The sequence below is a fragment of the Mobula birostris genome, chromosome 5 (genome assembly GCF_030028105.1).
Source record: "Mobula birostris isolate sMobBir1 chromosome 5, sMobBir1.hap1, whole genome shotgun sequence".
In the NCBI taxonomy this organism is placed as follows: domain Eukaryota; kingdom Metazoa; phylum Chordata; class Chondrichthyes; order Myliobatiformes; family Myliobatidae; genus Mobula; species Mobula birostris.
In genome coordinates, this window is record NC_092374.1 from 186,039,141 (window position 1) to 186,067,118 (window position 27,978).

Here is a 27,978-nt window from a genome sequence, read left to right on the forward strand (position 1 = left end):
TCCTCCGGCATTCTGTGTGTGTCGCGGGGATTTCACTTCGCTCGGTAGAGAATAGGACGAACTGAGCGTAAATTCGGAATTGTGGAGGGGTCAATCAGGGAAGGAATTTGCTTCACAAATGCAGACCGATGCAACTATCAGGAGCTGCTGGAAAATGATCAGCTGGATGAAAGTAGTACTCTGGTTTGCGTGGGATACCAGTACAGATCTGTATTAGTCAATAAAGTATGACTGATACTGTTCTGTTGGAGGGTAGAAGTGAACACAGCCGGCAGAGAGACCGCCGCTGAAAAGGGCGCCAAACTATCTTCACAAGCAGGGGGAAACCCGCTGGTGGGAAGGGTGTGAATATGCACCCCCGGGGAGGCGAGAACGGGAAGGGTTTAAAGCAGGCTGCGTGGAGTACTGTTCTGTCTCGGGTGTAAGTGAACGCATCCGTATACGTCACAGCCCCGCCCCCCCCCGCCCAGGGCCGCATACCAAGGGAGTGCTTTCATGAGTATTATCATTTTAGATGAGTTTGGTTGCTTGTCAGCGGGGTTTCAGTTTTGTATCTGTTTATTTTGGTTAACAGCTGGTTTCTGGCCCCGCGGTGTGAGAAGAGTTCGAGGTCCCCGGGCTTTGAAGGGTCCCTGACTTCACTTTAGGTTTGGGGCAGCAGCGGTCCCGGAGTTTAATCGGCTGCCGGAGATGTGGACGATCGCTTGCCTTTTGCTGCTGTCCCTGCATGGAGTGTGCAATAACGAAGGTAAGGAGCCTCCATGTCGGCTTTGCAAACGCATGGTCACGTTGAATTGCATCCGGTCGGCGGCATGACTTTTAAATCCGCCTCACGTTTTCCGCGTGGGATTTCAGCCGGGTGTGTTCATCCCCGACAAATAAGTTCCAAGGGCCCCGATTTCAGACTTTCTGTGTGTAACTTCCCTGATAGTTACGTGAGAGGTCTGCTTGTATCTTGTTCAGTGAATCTCGGGGAAAGTTGTCTCGTCTTTCCAGCGTGTTTGTAAACAGCGAGGAGAAAGCGTCTGACTTCGGACAGAGAGTAATCGGTGGAATGTGCCAATAAGTGGTGGATGAGATTTAATATAGAATAGATAACGAGGAAAGAGAACAAAATTTTTTGAGGGCGTTAAATATAGAACATAGAATAGTACAGCACAGTACAGGCCCTTCGGCCCACACTGTTGTGCCGACCCTCAAACCCTGCCTCCCATATAAGCCCCCACGTTAGATTCCTCAATATACCTGTCTAGTAGTCTCTTAAACTTTACTAGTGTATCTGCCTCCACCACTGACTCAGGCAGTGCATTCCACGCACCAACCACACTCTGAGTAAAAAACCTTCCTCTAATAGCCCCCTTGAACTTCCCACCCCTTACCTTAAAGCCATGTCCTCTTGTATTGAGCAGTGGTGCCCTGGGGAAGAGGTGCTGGCTATCCACTCTATCTATTCCTCTTATTATCTTGGACACCTCTATCATGTCTCCTCTCATCCTCCTTCTCTCCAAAGAATAAAGCCCTAGCTCCCTTAACCTCTGATCATAATGCATATATTAATGACTTAGATGAGGGAATTAAATGCAGCATCTCCAAGTTTGTAGATGACACGAAGCTGGGCGGCAGTGTTAGTTGTGAGGAGGATGCTAAGAGGATGCAGGGTGACTTGGATAGGTTAGGTGAGTGGGCAAATTCATGGCAGATGCAATTTAATGTGGATAAATGTGGCAAAAACAGGAAAGCAGATTATTATCTGAATGGTGGCCGATTAGGAAAAGGGGAGGTGCAACGAGACCTGGGTGTCATTATACACCAGTCATTGAAAGTGGGCATGCAGGTACAGCAGGCAGTGAAAAAGGCAAATGGTATGCTGGCATTCATAGCAAGAGGATTCGAGTACAGGAGCAGGGAGGTACTACTGCAGTTGTACAAGGCCTTGGTGAGACCACACCTGGAGTACTGTGTGCAATTTTGGTCCCCTAATCTGAGGAAAGACATTCTTGCCATAGAGGGAGTACAAAGAAGGTTCACCAGATTGATTCCTGGGATGGCAGGGCTTTCATATGATATAAGACTGTATCGACCAGGCTTATACTGTCTGGAATTTAGAAGATTGAGGGAGGGGATCTTATTGAAACATATAAAATGCTAAAGGGATTGGACAGGCTAGATGCAGGAAGATTGTTCCCGATGTTGGGGAAGTCCAGAATGAGGCATCACAGTTTGAGGATAAAGGGGAAGCCTTTTAGGACCGAGATTAGGAAAGACTTCTTCACACAGAGAGTGGTGAATCTGTGGAATTCTTTGCCACAGGAAACAGTTGAGGTCAGTTCATTGGCTATATTTAAGAGGGAGTTAGATATGACCCTTGTGGCTAAAGGGATCGGGGGTATGGAGAGAAGGCTGGTACAGGGTTCTGAATTGGATGATCAGCCATGATCACACTGAATGGCGGTGCAGGCTCGAAGGGCTGAATGGCCTATTCCTGCACCTATTTTCTATGTTTTCTATGTTTCTATTACACAGCTGATTGGTGTTGAAAGGTGATTGCATAGCAGATTGGATTGAAGGGTGGACATTGCCATTGTATAGAAGCACAGCTTTCAGGCTGAGCACTGAAGAATAAACAGCAAAGGCTCAATTGGGTTGTTTGGTTTTGGGTCTGCGGAGACTCCATCTTCCTCTCACCCCACTATTTCTGAACACCCTAAACCGCCCTTTTCCTCAGACATTTCCACCCCCCCAAACCGATCCCAGCTCTCATCCATCCTGGGCCTTCCCCGTTCCCTCTGATCTTCTCCTATCTGAGGCAGAACGTTCTGTACCCAGTAAGGGCCTCGCATTTGTCCCCCTGTAACCACACCTCAGTGAGTTCCACACCTACCATGACGCTGAATTCTTCTGCTGCCTTCGTTTCCCAGCCTATTTCTTTGATAAGGACGCTCCATCCCGCACCAGTGTCACCTTCTCCCATCTTCAACCCTCCTCCTCTTCCTGGAATTCTGCTTGCCAATTGCCGACGGAACATTAACCATCTGGACTTTAACACTCTGCACTCCAATTCCAAACTCACTCCTTCTGAATCCTTTGCTCTCCACTCCCTCCACACTAATCCTAACCTCACCATCAAACCCGCAGATAGGGGGCTGCTGTAGTTGTCTGGAGAACTGGCCTTTACCTTGCTGAGGCCCAGTGACATCTCTCAGACACCTCCTCTTACTTACCCCTCAATCAGGATCCCACTAAGGAAAACCAGGCACTATCTCCCACACCATCACCAACCTTATTGACTCTGGGGATCTTCCATCCACCATCACCAAACCCATAGTGGCTGCACCCCACACCTCCCACTTCTACCTCCTACCCAAGATCCACAAACCTGCTTGTCCAGGTAGACCCATTGTTTCAGCTTGTTCCTGCCCCACTGAACTCATATGGGCAGACCTCCACTCTGTCTTATCCCCCCTAGTTCAGTCCCTTCTTACCTACATCTGTGACACTTCACACGCTCTGGATCTTTTCAATGATTTCAGGTTCCCTGACCCCCATCATCTTATCTTTACTATGGATGTCCAGTCCCTATACACCTCCCTCTCCCACCAGGAAGGCCTCAATTCTGTTCGTTTCTTTGTGCACACCAGATGCAACCCTTACACCACCACTCTCCTCCACCTAGTGGAACTTATCCTCATTCTAAACAATTTCTCCTTTGGCTCCCCCACTTCCTTCAAACAAAAGGCGTAGCCATGGGGACTCGCATGGGTTCCAGCTATGCCTACCTTTTTGTCAGCTACATGGAACAGTCTATTTTCCAAGCCTACATTGGTCACCACCCCACACTTTTCCTATGCTACATCGACAAGTGCATTGGTGCTGCTCCCTGCACCTGTGCTGAACTCGTCGACTTCATCCACTCTGCCATCAATTTCCACCCTGCCCTCAACCATTTCTGACATCTCCCTCCCCTTTCTCGATCTCTCTGTCTCCATCTCTGGAGACAGCTTATCTACTGAAGTCTGTTACAAACCCACAGCTAGCTGGACTATACCTCATCCCACCCTGTTACTTGTAAAAATGCCAACTCTTCTGTCAATTCCTCCATCTCCTCCGCATCTGCTCTCAGGATGAGACTTTTCATTCCAGAATGAAAGAGATGTCCTCCTTCTTCAAAGAAAGGGGCATCCCTTCCTCCACCATCAACAGTGCCCTCAACTGTATCTCTTCTATTTCACCCACGTCTGCACTCATCCCAATCTCCTGCCACCCTACAAGGGATAGGGTTCTTCTTGTCCTCAGCTACCACACCACCAGCCTCCACATCCAGCACGTAATTCTTGAAACTTCCACCATCTCCAATGAGATCCCACCACCAAACGTATCTTTCCTCTCCTCCGCCCGCCCGACCAATTTCTGCTTTCAGCAGGGATTATTCCCTATGTGACTCCCTTGTACATTTATCCCTCCCCACTGATCTTCCTCCTGGCACTTACCCTTGCAAGCGGAACAAGTGCTACACCTGCCCCTACACCTCCTCCCTCACTACCATTCAGGGCCCCAAACAGTCCTTCCAGTTGAGGCGACACTTCACCTGTGAGTCTGTTGGGGTTATATACTGTGTCCAGTGCTCCCGATGTGGCTTCCTGTATATTGGTGAGACCTGACGTAGATTGGGAGACCGCTTCACCGAGCATCTACGGTCCATCTACCAGAAAAAGTGGGCTGACCCATTGGCCACCCATTTTAATTCCACTTCCCATCACATTCCAACATGTCTATCCATGGCTCGCTCCACTGTCGTGATGAGACCACACTCAGGTTGGAGGAACAACACATTATATTCTGTCTGGGTAGCCTCCAACCTGATGGCATGAACATTGATTTCTTGAACTTCTGGTAATGCCACACACCCCCTCCCCCCTTCACTATTCCCCCTCCCCTTTTCCCTCTCTCACCTTATCTCCTTGCCTGCCCATTGCCTCCCTCTGGTGCTCCTCCACCCTTTACTTTCTTCCCTGGCCATCTGTCCTCTTCTGTCAGACTCCCTCCTTCTCCACCCCTGTATGTCTTTCACCAATCAACTTCCCAGTTCTTTACCTCATCCTATCACCTCGTGTTTCTCTCTCCTCTCCCCTCCACCCACCTTTTAAATCCACTCCTCAGCTTTTTTTCTCCAGTCCTGACAGAGGGTCTCAGCCTGAAATGTGGCCTGTCTGATGACACAAAGGTTGGGGGTGTTGTGTGGAGGGTTGTCAGAAGTTACAGCGGGACATCGATAGGATGCAGAGCTGGGCTGAGAAGTGGCAGATGGAGTTCAACCCAGATAAGCGTGAAGTGGTTCATTTTGGTAGGTCAAATTTGAAAGCAGAACACGGTATAAATGGCAAGGCTCTTGGCAGTGTGGAAGATCCGAGATATCTTGGGGTCTGTGTCCATAGGACACTCAAAGCAGGTTGACAGTGTTGTTAAGAAGGCATATAGTGTGTTGGCGTGGGATTGAGTTCAAGAGCTGTGAGGTAATGTTACAGCTATATAAGACTTGGTGAGACCCCTCTTGGAGTACTGTGTTCAGTTCTGGTCACCTCACTACAGGAAGGATGTGGGTACTATAGAGAGAGTACAGAGGAAATTTACAAGGATGTTGCCTGGATTGGAGGGTGTATCTTATGGGAATAGGTTAAGTGGACTTAGCCTTTTCTCCTTGGAGCGATGTAGAATGAGAGGTGACCTGATAGAGGTGTATAAGATGATGAGAGGCATTGATCGTGTGGATAGCCAGGGTTTTTTCCCCCAGGGCTGAAATGGCTAACACAAGGGGGCATAGTTTTAAGGTGTTTGGAAGTAGGTACCGAGGGGATGCCAGGGGTATGTTTTTCACACAGAGGGTGGTGGGTGTGTGGAATGCATTGCCGGCGGTGGTGGAAGCGGATACAGTAGGGTCTTTTAAGAGCCTCTTAGATGGATACATGGAGCTTAGAAAAATAGAGGGCTATGCACTAGGGAAATTCTAGGCAGTTTCTAGAGTAGGTTACATGGCCAGCACAACATTATGGGCCGAAGTGCCTGTAATGTACTGTAGATTTCTATGTTCTATGTTCTGTGTTCCACTTTTTGCTGTAGATGCTGCCTGTTCTGCTGAGTTCCTGTAGCATTTTTTGTGTGTTGCTTGGATTTCGAACATCTGCGGATTTTCTCTTGCTTTCCATTGTTGTGGGTCATGTTGGCAACCCAATGTATGCCCATGCTTGGGCAAGATAGAAAACTTTTTAACTTACATTGTGGGCAACATTTTAAATGACTTGAATTATAAATTGAAATATCATCTATAGATGATTCCAAAATATGGTACATCATAGGGAAATCTCAAGGTGATTTTCATGATCACTAGCCCAGAATCCACAAGATAAACCCAACCATATTCGGGAAGCATAATCTTTGTTGTCCAGTGTAATCATTCGATCACGATGCTGCATGATGGTATCTCCAAACAAGACACAGTCCATCACAATGCATTTCAAATCATAGTCAGAGACTTCAACCTGACTTTTTTGAAGATAACCCTGCCCAATTACCACCTACATATAACCTGTAGCACCAGAGGTCCCAACACATCAAAGCACTGTTATACTCGGATAAGGAATGTTCCATGCCCAGACCACATCTCGGTAAATTCGATCGCTTGACTGTCATTCTGCCTGCATTGAGGCAGAGTCTAAAGAGCAAAGCTCCAGAGATTAGGACAACAAAGCAGCGGTTGCAGGAGACAGAGCAGCGGCTAAGGGATTGCTTTGAGTCATTAGACTAGGTTGTGTTTGAGGACTTAAAGAAACATAGAAAACCTACAGCACAATACAGGCCATTCGACCCACAAAACTGCCGAACATGTTCTTACCTTAGAAATTACCTAGGGTTACCCATCACCCTCTATTTTTCTGAGCTGCATGTACCTGTCACTCATCTGGGCATCTGAATGAATACACCATGAAATGGACTTAAAACAGCTGTAGATGAGAGTGTCCTCACAAAATCATTCAGTTTTCCCCAAGCTGAAGCCCTGGATGAAACATGAGATTCAAAATCTGTTGACGGCCAAGAAAATTGCAAAAGGTCCACATAGGATCTCCAGAAAGCCATCTCACTGGAGAACTGGCAGTTTTGGACTACACAGGAATCAACGAAGAATGCTCAACAGGGCTTGAATACTGTCACCGCTTACAAAGTTAAATCAGGTGACATAGGCAAGAACAGGGCTTTGCTTCCAGATGAACTAGTCAGAGTGATCAGCAGCACTGGGGCTCCACAGGGGACTGTCTTGTCTCCCTTTCTCTTCACCATTTACACCTGGGACTTCAACTACTGTACAGAGTCTTGTCATCTTCAGAAGTTTTCTGATGACTCTGCCATAGTTGGATGCATCAGCGAGGGAGATGAGGCTGAGTGCAGGGCTACGGTAGGAAACTTTGTCACATGGTTTGAGCAGAATTATCTGCAGCTCAATGTGAAAAAGACTAAGGAGTTGGTGGTAGACCTGAGGAAAGCTAAGGTACCGGTGACCCCTGTTTCCATCCAGGGGGTCAGGGTGGACATGGTGGAGGATTACAAATACCTGGGGATACGAATTGACAATAAACTGGACTGGTCAAAGAACACTGAGGCTGTCTACAAGAAGGGTCAGAGCCGTCTCTATTTCCTGAGGAAACTGAGGTCCTTTAACATCTGCCGGACGATGCTGAGGATGTTCTACGAGTCTGTGGTGGCCAGTGCTATCATGTTTGCTGTTGAGTGCTGGGGCAGCAGGCTGAAGGTAGCAGACACCAACAGAATCAACAAACTCATTCGTAAGGCCAGTGGTGTTGTGGGGATGCAACTGGTTTCTCTGACAGTGGTGTCTGAAAAGAGGATGCTGTCCAAGTTGCATGCCATCTTGGACAATGTCTCCCATCCACTATATAATGTACTGGTTGGGCACAGGAGTACATTCAGCCAGAGACTCATTCCACCGAGATGCAGCACAGAGCATCATAGGAAGTCATTCCTGCCTGTGGCCATCAAACTTCACAACTCCTCCCTTGGAGGGTCAGACACCGTGAGCCAATAGGCTGGTCCTGGACTTATTTCATAATTTACTGGCATAATTTACATATTACTATTTTACTATTTATGGTGTTATTACTATTTATTATTTATGGAGCAACTGTAACGAAAACCAATTTCCCCTGGGATCAATAAAGTATGACTATGACTACGTCCTTCTAAGCTCACTTTGACCATCAAAACATGGAGGAACCACCACAAACTCCTACAGTCCCTGATGATCCTGTGATTCCAATCTCTTGGGATTGATGTGCGAGCAGCCTTCGGGAGTGTGAACCCATGAAAAGCTTCTCGCCAAGTACTAAAGACCTGCACTGGAGTGTTTGCGGAGATCTTTAACCTCTGACTTTGTCAGTCTGAGGTACCCACCAGCTTCAAGCAGCCGTCAACTATACCAGTATTTTGCACTTGGATTTTCAGAAGGCCTTTGACAGGAGGCTGCTAAACAAAATAAGAGCCTTGAGAATTACAGGAAAGATACTAACAGGCACAGAGCATTGACAGATTGGCAGGAGGTGACGTATGGGAATAAAGGGATCTTTTTAAGTCTGGCTGCCAGTGACTAGTGCTGTTCCAAAGGAGTCTGTGTTGAGACTACTTCTTTTTCGTTGTATGTTGACAATCTGGATGATGACGTTGATGACGTTGATGACCTTGTGGCCAAGTTTGTGGATGCTACAAAGATAGAACATAGAACTGTACATCACAGGAACAGGCCAATGTTGGGCCGAAGGAGCTAAAAAGTACCCAAACACTAATCCCCCCTACCGAGACCATGCCAATATCCCTCCATCCTCCTTGTATCCATGTGCCTAACCAATCATCCCTTAAAAACCTCCAATGTATTTGCCTCTACCACCATACCAGGCAGTGCATTCCAGGCATCCACCACTCTCTGAGTAAAAAGACTTGCCCCTCACATCCCCCTTGCACCTTCAATGTCCGCCCTCTGGTATTAGATATTACAACCCTCGAAACAGATACTCCTTGTCCATTCTATCTAAGCCTCTCCTAATCGTTTAAACCTCAATTTGATCTCCCCTCAGCCTCTGCCACCCAAGAGAAAACAACCCAAGTTTATCCAGCCTCACATGATAGCACATGCCCTCTAATTGAGGCAGCATCCTGATAAACCTCTTTTGCACCCTCTCCAAAGCCTCAACATCCTTCCTTTCATTCCTTCAACATTCTCTCAACATTCCTTCCAGGGCTCACCAGGGCCCTGGTGAGACCACACCTGGAGTACTGTGTGCAGTTTTGGTCTCCAAATTTGAGGAAGGACATTCTTGCTATTGAGGGAGTGCAGCGTAGGTGCACAAGGTTAATTCCCGGGATGGCGGGACTGTCATATGTCGAAAGATTGGAGCAACTGGGCTTGTATATTCTGGAATTTAGAAGGCTGAGAGGGGATTTTATTGAAACATATAAGATTATTAAGGGATTGGACATGCTGCAGGCAGGAAGCATGTTTCCACTGATGGGTGAGTCCAGAACCAGAGGCCACAGTTTAAGAATTAGGGGTAGGCCATTTAGAACGGAGTTGCGGAAAAACTTTTTCACCCAGAGAGTGGTGGATATATGGAATGCTCTGCCCCAGAAGGCTGTGGAGGCCAAGTCTCTGGATGCTCTCACAAAAGAGATGGATAGAGCTCTTTAAAGATAGTGGAATCAAAGGTTATGGGGATAAGGCAGGAACTGGATACTGATAGTGGATGATCAGCCATGATCACAGAGAATGGCGGTGCTGGCTCGAAGGGCCGAATGGCCTACTCCTGCAGCTACTGTCTATTGTTTAGTGGGGCGACCAGGACGCACTTGGAGTATTGCAACCATTTTGGGCCGCATATCTCGGGAAGAGTCCAGATGAGGTTCACAAGGATGGTTCCAGAACTGAAGGAGTTAACGTCTGAGGGGCATTTGGCAGCTTTGAGTCTGTACTCTCTGGAATTTAGAAGAATGCTAGGGGATCTATTTGAAACACTGAATGTTGGAAGGACTAGATAGGGTAAATGTGGAGTGGGTAGTTTAGAGGAAGTAGAGAGGCTACAGTGGAACTTAGATAGATTCAGAGAATGGTCAAAGAAATGGCAGATGAAATACTGTGTCGAGAAGTGTATGGTCCTGCACTTTGGTAGAAGTAGTAAAAGAATGGACTATTTTCTAGATGGAGAGAAATTCAAAAATCCGAAGTGTAAAGTGATTTGGGAGTCCTCATGCAGGATTCTCTGATGGTTAATTTGCAGGTTGAATTGGTGGTGAGGAAGGTGAATATAGTGTTAGCATTCATCTCAGGAGGACAGGAATATAAAAGCAAGGATGTAATGCTGCGGATATATAAGGCACATGAGGCCTCACGGACTATTGTGTGCAGCTTTGGGCCCCTTATTTAAGAAAGGATTTGCTGACATAGGACAGGGTTCAGAGGAGCTTCACAAGAATGATTTTGGCAATTAAATAGTTATCATCTGAGCAGCAATTATATGCTCTGGGCCTGTTCTCACAGGAAATTAGAAGAATGTGGGAGTGTTCTCATTGAAACTTATTGAATGTTGAAAGAATGTTGAATGTTTTCAGTTCTGGTCACCTCATTATAGGAAGGATGTGGAATCTATGGGGGGTGCAGAGGAGATTTACCAGGATGTTGCCTGGATTGGAAAACAAGTCTTATGAGGCAAGGTTAGCAGAGCTGGGACTTTTCTCTTTGGAGCATAGAAGGATGAGAGGGGAATTGATAGAGGTCTACAATATTATGAGAGGCATAGATAGGGTGGATAGCCAGTACCCGTTTCCCAGGGCATGAATAGCAAACACCAGAGGGCATATGTACAAAGTTAAGGGAGGGAAGTTTAGGGGAGATATCAGGGGTATGTTTTTTACACAGAGGGTTGTGGGTGCCTGGAATGACTTGCCAGGGATGGTGGTGGAGGCTAAAACATTAGGGGTATTTAAGAACCTCTTGGACAGGCACGTGGATGAAAGAAAAATAGAGGGTTACGGTGTAGTGTGGGTTTAGTATGTTTCTTTTTTAAGGAATACATGGGTCGGCACAACATCGAGGGCTGAAGGGCTTGTACTGTGCTGTAGTATTCTAGTGTCTATATAGAGTGGGTGTGAAGAGAATGTTTCCTACAGTGGAGGAGTTTTGGACAAGAGAGTACAGCTTCAAACTAGAGGGACTCCATCTGAAAGCCCTTAACTCTGGGTGGAGTCATCGGACTCCGTTTTTTTAGCAGGCTTTCTTATTTTTATGAGGTTGAGTTGCTCGCTCAACGCTCAACCCAGCATAGGTGGAAAGCGTGCAAGGGAGCTGGCTGGATTCGAACTCGGGAGCCTTCACTCCGAAGTCCGGCATTGATGCCACTACACCACCAGCCGGCCGTTTGGAATAGAGCTGAGGAGGAATTTCTTTAGCCAGAGGGTGCTAAATCTGTGGAATTCATTGACACAGATGGCTGAGGAGGCCAGTTCTTTGGATGTACTTAAGGCAGAGATTCATAGGTTCTCGATTAGTCAGGATGTGAAAGTTTATGAGGAGAAGGCAGGAGAATGGGATTAAGAGGGAATGGGATCAACCATGATGAAATGGCGGATCAGGCGTGATGGGCCAAATGGCCTAATTCTGCTCTTATGTCTTGTGGTCTCAGCTGAGGTTGATAGGTTGGCATGAAGAAGGGTCGTCAAATGTGTTTACATTTGGCAGAGGTAGACTGGGCAAACTGAATTATTAAGTTGTATTTTATTTCATCCTCGCAGCCAAAGCTACAATCCATTTGGTTTAAGTCTCATGCACCCAAGCTGCCTTCTCCTTTGCAATATTTTGACAGTTTAGCCTAGATTGAGTTAACATTGGAGAGTTAATTTTGTGTAAATTGGCTACCAGAACCAGGTTCTAAACTGTGGTGAATGGTCTTGTATCTGCTAATGTAATAGGTGCTCAATTTTGGTCATACAACCATAAGACACTGGAGCAAAATTAGGCCATTTAGCCCATTGAGTCTGATCTGCCATTTCATCACAGCAGATTTAAGATCCCTCCCAACCCATTTTTCTGCTTTCTCTCCGTAACCTTCGACACCCTTACTAATCAAGAACCCATCAACCTTCGCTTGAAATATACTCAATGACTTGGCCTCCAAAGCCATTTCATCGCAATGAATTCCACAGATTCTCCACTCTGGCTGAAGAAATCCCTCTTCATTTCTGAGGCTGCGGCTCTCCGTGTCCACTCCATCTTTGCCTTTCAATATTGAATGTGTTTCAGTAAGGTTCTCTTCCTCCCCATGCTGCCCCCATGACCACCTTCTTCTAAACTCCAGCAAGTAGAGGCCTGGACCCAACAAACGCTCCTCGTACGCTGACCCTCTGTCACCCGGTTCCAGTGTTTCACCACTGTCTTCCCAGATTTAACAAGTTACATTTTCTTTTCTTGCCCTCATCAGTCAACAGAGAAGATGCCGTTGCAATGCTTGGTTCATCAGTTTTACTGGATTCGGAAGTCGAAGTTAACCCGCAGATGCAAGAGATCATTTGGACATTCATGAGCAGCCACAACAGCCCTGTCACCATTTTACATCACATCCCGAATTACAAGAAGTGGGCAGAGCCCAGTGAACAGTTCAAGTTGCGCCTGGGTTTTATTCTTTCCAATGGTTCTTTGATGATAAATGGATTAAAAGTCGAGGACCAAGGAGATTACAGTTTGGAGGTAGATGACCGTGAACTGAAAATAATACATTTGTCCCTCTTCGGTGAGTACATGAATAACTGATTCAAGGTTGAAGTTTATTTAACACGTGTACAGTACTGTGCAAAAGTCTTAGGCACATAAATGTATACAGTAGCCAGGGTGCCTAAGACTTTGTGCAGTTTGATATATTATGTCTTTCCAGTTGCCAAATACTATTAGCTCAGTAGTATTAAGTGTTACTTGGTAACTGGAAAGACATAATATTCAGTACTCGGGCACCCTAGCTATATATATGTACTTCAGACTTTGGCACAATATTATACATGTGGGTTTATCAACATTGGGACTGGCTCTTTAGACTATTATCTTCCTCTCAGTCAGAGACATAGATGACAACTGAAACAGGCCTTTCAGCCCACGAATATTTTTGTTAGCCCTGACATAGCCCTTGTTATTGCTGTTCCTCACTTTGCCCTGACACCTTATTAATTGGTCATCCGTCCCATTCCTGGTACGGCTGAGGGCATATCCCAGCTTGGAACGTGAGCCACACAGACACGTGGCTGAAAGGCAAGCTCTCCCTTTCCCACACATTTGATGAAAGGTGGGAGCCACAGCAGCCGTAGTAGTTTGACGCTATGCCATCGGAGTTCAGAGTTCAATTCCGGCGCTGTCTGTGAATGTTTTTACGTCCTTCCTGTGAACACGCGGGTTTCTTCACAGTGCTCCGGTTTCCTCCCACTGTCCAAAGGCGTACTGGTTAGTGGGTTAACTGGTGATTGTAAATTGTCCCACCATTAGGCTTGGGTTAAACAGGTGGGTTGCTGGGCAGTGTGGCTCGTTGGGCTGGAAGGGTTGGTTCTGCACCGTATCCCGAAATAAATGTCATGCAGTGAGGTTTCATTGCAAGTCATCAGTTCATAATATGTGGCATTGACTAACTGGACTCTGGAAACTCACACTCGTTCCTCAAAAACACTTTATTTACTTGTGCACAGGGAGAACTGCATGACCCCTGTCACCGCACTGTTCTGAAGTCTGAACAGAGAAAATGCCACTGTCAGAACAAATTGAATTGCTTTACAGATATTGACCAGCTGGTACATGTTCAAGTTCCTGACTTGCAAAATTAATTGTCATTCAGGATAGTTGTTGCCTGATCCTGGAATCCTTATCTGATCTCCCTGTGCCAAATAGCTCCAGTCCCCTGCTGTGCTATGTTCTCCAAAGGCCTTCCCTAGTGACCTATCTTGGCTGCACTGACTGCACACTATCTGCATTCTGTGCTTGCCAGGACATTATCGTGACCCTTGCCTTGCTGCCCCTTCCACAGTAGCACAGTGCTTATCACATTCGCCTTACAGCGCCAGTTGTCACTGACTGCAGCTCAATTCCCGTCACCGTCCGTAGGCATTTTGTATGTTCTCCCTGTGACCGTGCGTGTTTCCTCACACATTCCGAACTGTACGGATGGTGAAAAAGGATCTAGTGCTTTCCTGGCGTATGTGATGAATAAACTGTTCTCAGACTCCCAGCCGGCTGTAGGTATCGATTTTAACCAATGTTTCAATGACAAGGTCTGCCATCTGCATCGGGAATGATGTCTGGGCATGTCTAGTCTGGTGGTATTTATACCCCTGTTGTCCCTCTCTCCTGAATGGTTAGTCCTCATCCAATCCGGTTTCCACTGAAACCCATATCAAGGAGCACAGGCAATGTATCCGTTTGGGTTACCTGGAGAAATTGGCAGTGGCAGAACATTGTGTTCACAATGGCCATAGGATTGACTTCGACGGCACAAAACTGTGCCACACCAATGGCTTTTCGGACCACCTAGTGAAGGAAGCATTTGAAATAAAACTAGAGGTAAAGAATTTTATCCAAGGCAAAGGTCTTCCTCTAGCTAAGAACTGGAATTTAGTTGTAAGCAAGGTGGGACGGCAGAAACCTGATTGGATGAGGACTAACCATTCAGGAGAGGTGGAATACAGGGGTGTAAATACCACTGGACTAGACATGCCCAGGCATCGTTCCTGATGAAGATGGCAGAGTTTGTCATCGGAACGTCAGTTAAATTCAATACCTGCACCTGGCTTGAAACCCAAGAGTTTATTCATGTACGGTTAGGGTTAGTGAGTTGTGTTTATGCTATGTTAGCGTGTCAACACGTCTGGACTGCACAATCACAAAACAACACATTTAACGATACGTTTTTGAAATACAAATAAAGCTAGTCTTTCTGCCCTTTAGATAACCTGTTGGAAGCTAAGATATTGACCAGCTCCTCCTTCCCTGCTTCTGTTATCTGGCTCATCTGCAACGTCAGTGGAGATCCTCAGAAGTATCAATGGTGGAAAAATGGAGCGGAAATCTCCCAGTTTCACCAACTTATCGATGGCAATCGGACTCTAATGATCATGAATGCCTCAAGACATGACTGTGGAATTTATACCTGCGCGGCAACCAATCCAGTCAGCTTCATCCAGGCTAACCACACCCTATTCATTTCTGGTGAGTTTCGTTTGTAAATCTTATTCTGAGAGTAAATTTGACATCATCGTTTAGTGGCCAGCTTTGGAAATCAATCTGTCAGCACTGGAAGTGTTAAAGTTCATAGAAATTTTGCAATCGGCAAAGAGGACATTGGGTCCTTCTTGTCTGTGCTACCTCTGAGTAATCCACCTACTCCCTTTTCCTGCTCCACAATTAAATCTGTCTCGATTACAACAATTGTTGAGGCAAAATTCGACAACATACCCTGACCAGCTTGGATTCTTTCGCTAATCATTGTCCTTCTACATCCTCCACTTCTCAACCTCTCTGGTTTCAAATAACTCTATCAGATCTTCTCACGTCCTCCCCTATTCCACAGAGAATGGCTTCAGTCTCTTCAGTCCGCCCACACGGCTCTCAATCAAGGGCTTACCCATAGCCCTCTATTTTTCTAAGCTCCATGTACCTATCCAGGAGTCTGTTAAAAGACCCTATCGTTTTCACCTCCACCACCGCTGCCGGCAGCCCATTCCACACACTCGCCACTCTCTGCGTAAAAACCTTACACCGCCATCTCCTCTGTACCTACTTCCAAGCACCTTAAAACTGTGTCCTCTCATGATATCCATTTCAGTTCTGGGGAAAAAGCCTCTGACTATCCACACAATCAGTGCCTCTCATTATCTTGTACACCTCTATCAGGTCACCTCTCATCCTCTGTCACTCCAAATAGAAAAGGCCGAATTCACTCAACCTATTCACATAAAGCATGCTCCCCAATCCAGGCAACATCCTTGTAAATCTCCTCTGCACCCTTTCTATGGTTTCCACATCCGTCCTGTAGTGAGGCGACCAGAATTGAGCACAGTCATCCAAGTGGGGTCTGACCAGGGTCCTGTATAGCTGTAACATTACCTCTCGGCTCCTAAACTCAGTCCCATGATTGATGAAGGCCAATGCAGCGTATGCCTTAACCACAGAGTCAACCTGTGTCGCAGCTTTGAATGTCCTATGGACTCGGACCCCAGGATCTCTCTAATCCTCCACACTGCCAAGAGCCTTACCATTAATGCTATATTCTGCCATCATATTTGACCTACCAAGATGTACCACCTCACACTTATCTGGGTTGGACTCCATCTGCCACTTCTCAGCCCAGTTTTGCATCCTATCAATGTCCCACTGTAATCTCTGACAGCCCTCCACACTATCCACAATACCCCCAACCTTTGCGTCATTAGCAAATTTACTAACTCATCCCTCCACTTCCTCATCTAGGTCATTTATAAAAATCGCAATGAGTGGGGGTCCCAGAACAGATCCCTGAGGCACACCACTGGTAACTGACCTCCATGCAGAATATGACCCATTTACAACCACTCTTTGCCTTCTGTGGGCAAGCCAGTTCTAGATCCACAAAGCAAGTTTCCCTTGGACCCCATGCCTCTTTACTTTCTCAATAAGCCTTGCATGGGGTACCTTATCAAATGCCTTGCTGAAATTCATATACACTACATCTACCGCTCTACCATCATCAATATGTTTAGTCACATCCTCAAAAAATTCGATCAGGCTTGTGAGGCACGACCTGATTTGACAAAGTCATGCTGACTATTCCTAATCATATTATGCCTCTCCAAATGTTCATAAATCCTACCTGTCAGGATTTCGTCCATCAACTTACCAACCACTGAATTAAGACTCACTGGTCTATAATTTCCTGGGCTATCTCTACTCCCTTTCTTGAATAAGGGAACAACATCCGCAACCCTGCAATCTTCCGGAACCTCTCCTGTCCTCACTGATGATGCAAAGATCATTGCCAGAGGCTCAGCGATCTCCTCCCTCGCTTCACACAGTAGCCTAGTGTATATCCCATCTGATCCCGGTGATTTATCCAACCTGATGCTTTCCAAACACTCCAGCACATCCTCTTCCTTAATATCTACATTTTTAGTCCACTGCAAGTCAACCCTACAATGGCCAAGCTCCTTTTCAGTAGTGAATGCTGAAGCAAAGTATTCATTAAGTACCTTTGCTTCCTCCTCCGGTTCCATACACACTTTTCCACTGTCACACTTCTCCCACATCTTATCCTCTTGATCATCACATACTTGTAGAATGCGTTGGGGTTTTCCTTAATCCTGTCTGCCAAGGCCTTCTCCTGGCCCCTTCTGGCTCTCCTAATTTCATTCTTAAGCTCCTTCCTGCTAGCATAATTTTCCAGATCTCTATCATTACCTAGTTTTTTGAACATTTCGTAAGCCCTTCTTTTCTCCTTGACTAGATTTATTACAGCCTTTGTACACCACGGTTTCTGTACCTTGCCATCCTTTCCTGTCTCATTGGAACTTACCTATGCAGAACCCCACGCAAATATCCCCTGAACATTTGCCACATTTCTTCCCTACGTTTCCCTGAGAAGATCTGTTGCCAATTTATGCTTCCAAGTACCTGCCTGATAGCCTCATATTTCCCCTTACTCCAATTAAACGTTTCCCTGACTTGTCTGTTCCCGTCCCTCTCCAATGCTATGGTAAAGGAGATAGAATTGTGATCTCTGTCTCCAAAATGCTCTCCCACTGAGAGACCCAACACCTGACCAGGTTCATTTCCCAATACCAGATTAAGTACAGCCTCTCCTCTTGTACGCTCATCTACATATTGTGACAAGAAACCTTCCTCAGCACACCTAACAAACTCCACCCCATCTAAACCCCTCACTCTAGGGAGATGCCAATCAATATTTGGGAAATTAAAATCTCCCACAACAACCCTGTTATTATTACACCCCTGCAGAATCTGTCTCCATATCTGCTCCTCACAAACTCTCCCCAATAGGCTTAGCAAACCTCCCTGCCAGGATATTGGTCCCCCTGGGATTCACGTGCAACCTGTCCTTTTTGTACAGGTCACACCTGCTCAAAAAGGTCCCAATGATCCAGAAATCTGAATCCCTGCCCCCTGCTTCAATCCCTCAGCCACACATTTATCCTCCATCTGATTCTATTCCTGTACTCACTGTCACGTGGCACAGGCAGTAATCCCGAGATTACCATCTTTGTGGTCCTGCTTCTCAGCTTCCTTCCTAACTCCCTATAGTCTGTTTTCAGAACCTCCTTCCTTTTCCTGCCTATGTCGTTGGTACCGATATGTACCACGACCTCTGGCTCTTCTCTTACCCACTTCAGGATATCGTGGATGCGATCAGGAACATCCTACACCCTGGCACCTGTTAGGCAAACTACCATCCGCGTTTCTTTCCTGCATCCACAGAATCACCTGTCTGATCCCCTAACAATGGAGTCCCCTATCAATACTGCCAGCCTCTTCCTTTCCCTACCCTTCTGAGCCACAGGGCCAGACTCTGTGTCAGAGGCATGACCACTGTTGCTTCCCGCAGGTAGGCCATCTCCCCCAACAGTATTCAAACAGGAGTACTTATTGTTAAGGGAGACAGCCACTGGGGTACTCTCTAGCATCTGCGTGTTGCCCTTCCCTCTCCTGATTGTTGTCCACTTGCCTGTCTCCCGTGGCCCTGGTGTGACCACCTGCTTATATCTCCTCTCTGTCACATCCTCACTCTCCCTGACCAGACGAAGGTCATTGAGCTGCATGTCCAGTTCCCTAATGCAGTCCTAAAGGAGCTGTAGCTCGATGCACTTGGCACAGATATGGCCGTCCGGGAGGCTGGGAGTCTCCAGGACCTCCCACATCTGACACCGAGCACAGAAAACCAGCCTCACACACATACTTTCTGTCTGTATTCTATGCAGATAACCTACATCACCTTGACCCATTATCGCCGAAGCCCCGTTGAGCCAAAGCCTTCCTACTCTAGCTCCCTGTACTCTGACACCCACTTCTCCGATGACCGCTGTATAAATGTCTTCTTTTTAAACTCATCGCACTGTTCTCACTGGCTGACGTCCACGCAATTGCGCAGTCGTGCCCCGTTCAAAAGGCTGAAGACATTTTTTTTCCTCCTGATTCAGTGGACAATGAGCAAAGAGTAGTGGTTAGAAATTGAAATAATGTATTGTCATCTACCATAATCCTTGGACCGTTCTATTTTGCTGATGAGTAGCCACTTTCTGTGGATGGTAGCCATGGTAACAGTTGGTAATCTGTTTCCCTAAAAATAACCACACTAAGCCATGATATGTGCTCCTTTTAATTTGTTATTTATTTATGAGATACAGTGTGGAATATGCCCTTCGAGCCGTGCCGCCCAGCAATCCCTCGATTTAGTTCTTGCCTCATCATGGGACAATTTGCAACGATCAATTGACCTCCCAGCCAGTATGCCTTTGGACTGTGGGAGGAAACCCTTGCAGTCAAGGGGAGAATGTACAAACTCTTTACTGGCTGCAGTGGGAATTGAACCTGGGACGCTGGTACTGTAAAGCGTTGTGCTAACCACTACACTACCGTGTGGTCCCATGGTAACGTAGCTCTTCTACGACTTGCATCTTAATCCCTGGTCAGGTGACTTGCTGAGGAGCCGGGGTTAGCAACGTGTCTTCTGGGCCTGGGGAAAGAATATCCATCACGCCCCAAGTTTTGCATCTTCTGTCAGTTTGGAATGTTACTCAAAGTTGTTCATTCTTGGCTGGCACAGCAAGTTGCTGTCTAGTAAGTGCTCCTGAGAGGGCATGTAGAGCACGTTGGTACAGGCGTGAAGTCACAGGCTGGTGAAACGGGGCAGGGGCTGGCGCTTTCCCATCCCTGCAGGAGATGAAGGGAACAGTAGGCTTGTTGCAATTCATAGCAAATCCCTTTGTCATCTCTGTGTAACATTGTTCAAAGTTATTTTTTAATTGCAGGTTTTCATCAAGAGGACGTTGCAATAATTGTTCTGTCGGTGATCTCTTCAGTGCTTTCTATTTTGCAGTGCTCGCAGTGCTTGCTGCTGAAGACAGACAGAGGTATTTATCACTGTGTCCCAAATAAATGAAAGGAATCCTGGTTATTTTCTCGAGTTAATTTTTGTTCTTTAAGAATTGTCTCAAATAAGTGGCTGCCCTGATTAACCGATGGCCCAGTTAACTGGAATCCACTGCACGTACTGTAGAGCTCACCATATACTAAGTGGAGTTTCATTTTCTTGCAGGCCTTTACAGGAAAGTAAAGAAATACATTCGAATTTATGAAAAACCTTTACATAAAGACTCTCGAACAGCCAATGTGCAAAAGAAAACAAATTGTGCAAATAATTTAAATAAATAATATTGAGAACATGAGTGGTAGAGTCCTTAAAAGTGAGTCTGTAGGTTGTGGAATCAGTTTAGAGTTGAGACGAGTGAGTGAGGGGGCTAAGCACACAAACTGTGCTGATGGTAATTGTGGAGGAGATGTCGTTGCCAATCTGAACTGACTGGGATCTGCAAGTGAGGAAATCAAGGAGGGATTGATTACAATTGTTGACTTACACAGGGAGGTATTGGGGCATTCAAATTTCAGGGCTGGAATTTGAAGGGTCACACATAGCCTCTCTCTCTCTCCCCCTCTCTCACGCATGCCCTTCTCTCGTGCACAGCACTCGCACACTCAGCTCCCTCCCTCCTTCTCTGATACGCATAAGCTCTTCAAATCCCAGTTGAGCAGCACTTCTTGGAGAGTAACGGAGGGTCCCGATAGATGCTGGACCAACCAGCAAAACCCCAATGAATTAAAAGCACCAGGGGAAGGAGAGGTGTCCCTCGGACCACATGCTGGAAGATCCCTCAAAACTGGTTCATCAGTTGCCAGTGGGCTCCCTGGACAAACACCACTTGTTCACTGCTTAGTGTCTCTGCATTCAGGCATTTTGGCCTGCAGCCCCATTTGGGGAACAGTTTCCACCCTGGACTAGAACACTGTCTAGTGCCCGAGAGCATCCGGGTACAGTGATGACCCAGTCCTCGGTCTCGCAGCAGAGTTCAGGGTGAAACTGCAACTTCTGGGCTGCTGTAGGTTAATGCTACCCCAGCTCCCATAATCATTGGGATGATGCACACATGATTCACATTGCGTCCTTTCCTCCTCCACTGGGCTCACACACAGGGAGACTGCATTCTATCTGTCTTTTCGGTATTCAGCCCATGGATAATCAGATGGCATACTACGAGATGAGCTGTTTTCTGGTGCTTTTTGCTCCTCTCTGCTGTCTCCTCTTTGCTGCCAGTGTCCGTCAGCTCTGAGACTCCTCCAGTGCTCTGGTGGCTACTCCACCCCCGGGCTGGTATTTGAGTTGAGTGCCACCAGCAGCCTGACTCATCCCGAGTCCCACCTCCGTTACCGCGAGCTCGCTCTCTGATTCCTGTGTCCAGCCATTTATGTAGGTCTCACATTTGGACTGTTCTGGATTTTTCTTGATTGCAGCTGTGAGGCGGGTCAAATGCTTGAGGCAGTTCCTGGGTATCTGTACCTTCATGACCTACGTCACGACCCTCATGACCTGTGTCGCAACCCTCACCAAACTTATCCCCACGAAAGGTACGTGTGTGATGTTCTGCATGTGCATTGTTCTGATCAGTGTGGGATTCAGCACACCCCTCCACCTTCACGTCCAGCACCCAAGGACAGGCAGGGTGGGTATCTGGACTCCAGAAGGCATGTGAAGGAACTGGTAAATTAAAGGCATAATTATAAAGCTTGGAAAACAGTTGTTGGTTCAGTGCGGGGAGCCAGTGTGTAGGGGTAACCTGCAGGGGCTGAAGTTGGTGGGATTTGGGTCATGGTGCTGTACAGGAATGTGTGGTGGGCCTTTTGGAGGAAGGAGGTGGAATCTTTCGCAAGGTGATTTCCCAGGATGCTGCCTGGACTAGAGCTGGTCTCCTAGGACAGGTTGAGCGAGCTAGGTCTTTCTCATCAGTGGAAAGGGGGATGAGGGGTGACTTGAGAGAATTATACAAGGTAAGAAGCGTAGATCGAGTAAATAGCCAGAGACTTCTTCCCCAGGGCTGAAACAAGGAGGCACAATTTTAAGATAGGTATAGAAGAGATGTTAGAGGCAGTTTTGTTTAATACACAGAGATTGGTGGGTGTGTGGAATACCCTGCCAGGGGTGGTGAAAGAGGTAGATACATTAGGGGCATATGAGAAACTCTTGGGCACTTGGAGGAGAGAAAAAATGCAAAGCTATGTAGGATGAGAGGAAAATGGAGAGTGATGAAGGAGGGATGGGTTCGATTGATCTTAGACTAGGTTAAGAGGTGGACACAACACCATCTGACAAGGGCTCTACTGTTCTGTAGAGTGCTATGCAACTGGTCCTTGGATTGACTGGGCTGATGATGTGAAATGCGACTTTACCAAGTTGGTCAAGTTTGACCGGAGAGGTGACATTGTGAACTAACCCCCCGCCTTGTCTTTCTCCCCGGGCCTCCTGCCCCATGATCCTCTCATAATCCCTTTGCCTATCACCTGTCCAGTTCTTGGCTCCATCCCTCCCCCTCCTGTCTTCTCCTATCATTTCGGATCTCCACCTCCCCCTCCCACTTTCAAATCTCTTACTAACTCTACCTTCAGTTAGTCCTGACCAAGGGACTCGGCCTGAAGCGTCGACTGTACCTCTTCCTAGAGATGCTGCCTGGCCTGCTGCATTACCAGCAACTTTGATGTGTGTTGGTTGGGGCATCTGGGACCAGGAGACCTGGGGCCAGGGTCAATTGCATAGTACTGTTCTGTTTGTTTTAATATTAGGAATCGCTTTTCCCCAGAGTGAAAAGAAGTAATGTTCTGTCTGGAAATTCAATGGGGCACGAGGGCATCAGTCACTTTTGCTTGGCCGGTGATGTCATTCCCTGTATGACAATTTCCGGTAGGGGAACTGCAAGTTAATTGGACCATGCTGTCCTGGGAGTTCCCACCACTGGGCAGTCCCAGGGCCATTCTCTTTCATCACTGCAGCTCCAAACTCTAGGATGCCTTCCAGATGTTAGTCACTGAACTTCATCCACGGGGACTTCAGAGTGTCCTGGCTTTTCTCCACCCACACCTCTGCACACCTGCTTGAATTGTTCACGTAAACATGTTTGCAACATTCAAGGTCAGGCAGCGTCTCTGTAGTGAGAGGTGGACAGTGAAATGCTGTCTACCCCCCCCCCCCACACTGTTTGCAACGACGTACCTCTTTGCACCAGTGGTGAACCCAGTGATGATTCTCCCATCATCTGAGTCGGTCTGGAGAGCCGGTGGTTCAGGTCTGTCACCGTCAGGTGGAGTGAGGTTAGAAATCTGTGTTTCCTTTTGCAGAGATGGGTGAAGGGCTGAGCTGAAGAAAGTGAACTGTGTGGAGGGGCGGAGACCAGGAGAGCCTCTCGAGTGTCTCACCCTGGTCTGGTCTACCCACAGCTGGTGAGAGTGCAGTTCAGGGGAACAAATGCTAAGGGGTGTAACGAAAAGGAATAAAGAGAAATAAAAGAAAGAATGGCACTTCTGAACAATCTATCACTTCTATAGATAAGATGAAGGAAATTCCTTAGTGATAATTTAGTCAATAGGCTACATAATTAAAACAATTACATCACATGGGTAATACTTGTTAAAAAGTACAAATTTTATAAAAAGTATTATTTTTAAAAAAGTGGTTTCCAACAAGAGGTTTCACCCTCAGGTGAAGCAGGTGAAAAGCAGATCCAGCATTGCCCCCTCTACAGGAACAGTATATAAAGCACAGTTCTGGGGAAGTTACAGAATGGAAATCCTGCGTCTTGTTGTTTAATTTCCCGTTTATTACTGAGTGAACCGCTGACCATTGCTGTGGGGTCTTTGCTCCCCAGGTTCGGACCCTGTCGTAGTAGCGGTTTATTGCACAGTGTCCCTTCAGCTTCTGACTTTGGGTCTGCTGCTCGTTGTCCAGAGGCTGGACTGTTTCAGAAAGAGGGCAGGTAAGAGACTGGGTCATTCATTGTACAACCTCTCAGTGAAGGAAAGGAATGGAGGGTTATGGGCTGAGTGCAGGTCGGTGGGACTAGATGAGAGTAAGAGTTCGGCACAGACTAGAAGGGCCAGGATGGCCTATTTCCGTGCTGCAATTGTTATATAGTTATATGGTTAATGCACTGTAATTGTCACACTTTGTATTTAACAGCTATTTGGGAAAGGACCGTAGCTGGACTTCATGTCATCGTGATCATCACTTCAGTCGTTTTTTTAGCATTATTAAGTCATCCAGACTGTGAGTTTGCCTAGAGCTCTTCATCATTGTTTATGGCAATGCATGGTTTTGATCATTTTCTTTGTTATATACACACACACACACAGTTGGTTTATTGATCACTGCAGAGTGGTTCTCTGCTGCTTCCTGCTTCCTCCTCTCTCCTTTCCCCAACCACGATGCCCCTCTCCCTGACCCCTTCCCACTCTCAGTCCACAGTAGAGACCCATTTCAGATTCAGGTTTATCATCATTCACAAATGGCATGAAATCTGTTTAACTTTGTTTCCAGCAGCAATACATAAACTTACTACTGTACTGTCTCAAAGTGTTAGGCACCCAAGCAAGACTGTACTTAGGAGACAGAAGGGATGAACTTGGAAAAGTTAATAATTATGAAAGGCAGAGATGAGCTGGACAGTCTTTTCCCCAGGGTCGGGAAGTTGAAAACACGAGGGCATAGATTTAGGTTGAGAGGGGAAAGATCTGAAACAGACCTGAAGGACAGTTTCTTTTAAAACAGAGTGTGATCAGGGTATGGAACAATTTAACAGAGGAACAGGTTGAGACAGGTACAATACCAGAAGCTCTGGGAAGTGTTTAACACCTGGACAGGTACATGGAGGGACGGGCCATGCACCATCCTGTCTTTGCCATTGCTCTGTGAGTTTGCTGTGGAAGGTGCATTGGATGTTTATTGTATTGTGGATGTGGGCACTTGGTGTCAGTTTACTCAGTTTCATCATGTTGCACATTTTCAGATCAAGGCTGTGAAAGCAGCTTTATTGTCTGGATGGTATTCTTTGGAGCAGTGATCGTGGGTGCTGTGGTCTTTCTCTTCAACTTCATGGTCGAACACCGTAAGTAAATACCAAACCATTCAGCAGCTGCTGTATCGCTTCCCAGAGTAAAGACCTTCCCCCGATCTCACAGCCGCTTCAGCTCCTACGAGGGTTTCCCGGGCTCTGCTTGAGTTCCCTCACGGAGCTGCTGGCCGTGCAGGTGGGGTTTTGGACTCCTGCTGGGACGTAGAAGTGAACAACTTCCCAGCTGAACTCCAGTGATACCCCACTGGGCTCCGTGGAGACTGATGGAGAGGTCTGACAGAGCGCAGAATAGGCCCCTCGAGCCGTGCCGTCCAGCAAACCTCAATTTAATCCGAACTTAATCACAGGACAGTTTGCAGTGGTACGTCTCTGGACTGTGGGAGGAAACCCACACGGCCATGGCGAGAGCGTACAAACTCCTTACAGGCAGTGGCGGGAATTGGACCCAGGTTGCTGGTACAGTAAAGCATTGTGCTGACCACTACATTACTGCGAAATCTGTAAAGGATCGATTTCTTAGATGGAATCAAAGATGCAAATAAAGGCATCAACACTGAAGAAACAGCACCAGATATTTTGTTAAAATAGATTCCTACTGTTTGTCAAAATTTCATTTTATGTGTTTAGAAATTGACTAATTTACACCTAAAAATTAATACATTGTGTGTTCATAATGCTGCTCTCTCTTGGACACTGATTCACCCAGCCCAGAGAATCTGGGGTACATACTGTGACCTCACTGTAGCACAGGGGGGCTCACCGGATCCAGAACCCATGTCTTACAGAAATTGCCCCATAACTTAAGAAAGAATTTTTTTCAGGTTTGCAATAATGAAATGTTTACAATAGTACAAGATACAGTGTGTGTTCTGAGTTAATTATGGTTGTGTTAGAGTAAATGTTGGAAATTATCATTAAAATGAAAGGACAAGGTGTTAAGGTTTATGTTGAGAATTCAGGAGAATGGTTTTGAGAGGGAAAATAAGTCAGCCATGATGGAATAGTGGAGCAGACTCGATGGGCCAAATGGTCTAGTTCTGCCCCTATGTCTTATTGTTTTAGAGGATGTGTAGGCAGGGCGATGTGATGTGGGTAGCTACAGGAAAGAGATGTTCCTGCTTTACATAAAGATTAGTTTACAAACAGCTCTTGGGAACTGAAGTCTTGTGTAACACCGGGTCTATCTGTATACAGTTACTCTTGAAGTTATAGAACTACTTTGTCTATTCACATTCCCCAGTTAACTTGTAGAGATTGCCTGTTATTGAAATATTCTCTGTGAGTTGGTACCTGGATTCCTCAGTCTGCCGCAGTCTCTGTAGGCATGTCCTTCTCTGCCTGTCACCCTTCCCCTTGGTGTGATGCTTCTGTTGATTGACTGGGATTCACCTACTTCCTGTAACAAATGCACTTTTGTCATTTTAGTATCCTGCAGAAAGGAAAATTCTGAAATGGACCCACCAGATCCCACAGCTTCTGATGAACTTCTGATGTCTGATTTAAAAAGCGTACATCAGTCTTCATTTTCAGACGACATTCCCAGTTCGAAGCCTTAACAGTCTGAACTCAGTCTTGATGACACCTTGGTTTCCCAGCCAAATGCTGAGTCACAGGATCTTGTGTACTGGAGAACGAAGAGAAGAGCTGTGCAGTTGAAAACGAAAGCCTGGATACGAACAACTTGGAGTCATAGAAAACTACAACACATCTCGTCCGTGCTGAACCATTTCAATTGCCTAGTCCATCGACCTGCACCCCAAACATCCAGAGGTTCATAGTGTCACGAACCCCGTGACCGGAATGAAGAACCAGCAGAGATGGAAAACACTTTGGAGTCTAGTATTGCTATAAACTAATAATATTTATTCCTAACTATGCAATACAGTAAGATAAATGTAGATGAATCAAACCGGTTAGCAACGATTATTGTTACATGCGCAAGAAGATCTGTTTTTTTTTGTGAGAATGATGTAATGGTCTTTTGGAGGTCACCTGATGTGATTTTCCCGCCGATGTGAGGTCACGTGATGACACGTGCACCATGAGTATATAAGGGTCGACCCAGGTGACGCAGTTGGTTTTTAGTTTGTAGATTTCCAGGTAGAACGTGCTGTATCTCCGTTTCTGTTGCGTGTTTGTTTTTGTGACGCAGTTTCATTTTTAAAACGGAGTGTTGCGTTCGGTTGCAAGATACCATATTATTGGACTGGAAATTTTTGCTGGATGTGTCGATTTACTCAATTCCAACAGTAGAAGGGAGAGTGAAGAATTTATCGAAGTACAGGATCGAGAGGAGTCGGCATCTTTTGGCAGTTTAATAAAGGATCGAACTTATTGAGTCTTCGTTAGAGGAGTACGACCTGCATCGAGGATAACTCTTGCCAAACAGAGCAAGGAGTTCATGCAAAAAGGTGCTCTCTCTCTCTAAAGGAATTTAAGGTCAGTCGATTTAAACTGTTTATTTTCGGCATCGTGAATCCTGTGGACAGAACCAGCAGGAAAGTTTCATCTGTGAAGAAACCCTTCTCCAGAGAAGTCTCTCCCAATTGAACGTGTAAATGTGTTGGACTTTCGAAGTTATCGCTTTAAGAACTGTTTTCGCATTTAACGCTTTTAAGAACCAGAGCTGAGTGATGGGTTGCTGAACGGCTGCGTACCTGTTAACTTCCAGTTAAAGTTTTCGTTTGTTTTTTTCCTTATCGTTTATCCGTGTTTAATAAATGCTTGGTTGTTTTTATATAA

General features: G+C 46.3%; 1 protein-coding gene across 2 annotated transcripts; it reads left to right on the forward strand.

Annotated features, from left to right (window-relative positions):
* Positions 1 to 463: 463 nt before the first annotated feature.
* LOC140198129 (uncharacterized) lies at positions 464 to 27,978 on the forward strand. 2 transcript variants are annotated; one of them, XM_072259075.1, is made up of 9 exons: positions 464 to 748; positions 12,528 to 12,836; positions 15,026 to 15,286; positions 20,095 to 20,196; positions 21,632 to 21,745; positions 24,034 to 24,141; positions 24,345 to 24,431; positions 25,171 to 25,269; positions 26,662 to 27,978. In XM_072259075.1, the coding sequence occupies exons 1-9, from the start codon at positions 691 to 693 to the stop codon at positions 26,790 to 26,792; spliced, it is 1,269 nt and encodes a 422-aa protein (XP_072115176.1). In that variant the 5' UTR covers positions 464 to 690; the 3' UTR covers positions 26,793 to 27,978. The 2 variants fall into 2 exon arrangements, with proteins under 2 accessions (XP_072115176.1, XP_072115177.1); XM_072259076.1 differs by lacking the exon at positions 24,345 to 24,431.

Bases quoted from the DNA above. Each gene is read 5' to 3' on its own strand.
- LOC140198129 (XM_072259075.1), top strand. From the start codon at position 691: ATGTGGACGATCGCTTGCCTTTTGCTGCTGTCCCTGCATGGAGTGTGC. The intron at 749-12,527 runs GTAAGGAGCCTC...TGCCCTCATCAG, and splicing joins TGGAGTGTGCAATAACGAAG to TCAACAGAGAAGATGCCGTT. The intron at 20,197-21,631 runs GTATTTATCACT...TCTTGATTGCAG, and splicing joins GCTGCTGAAGACAGACAGAG to CTGTGAGGCGGGTCAAATGC.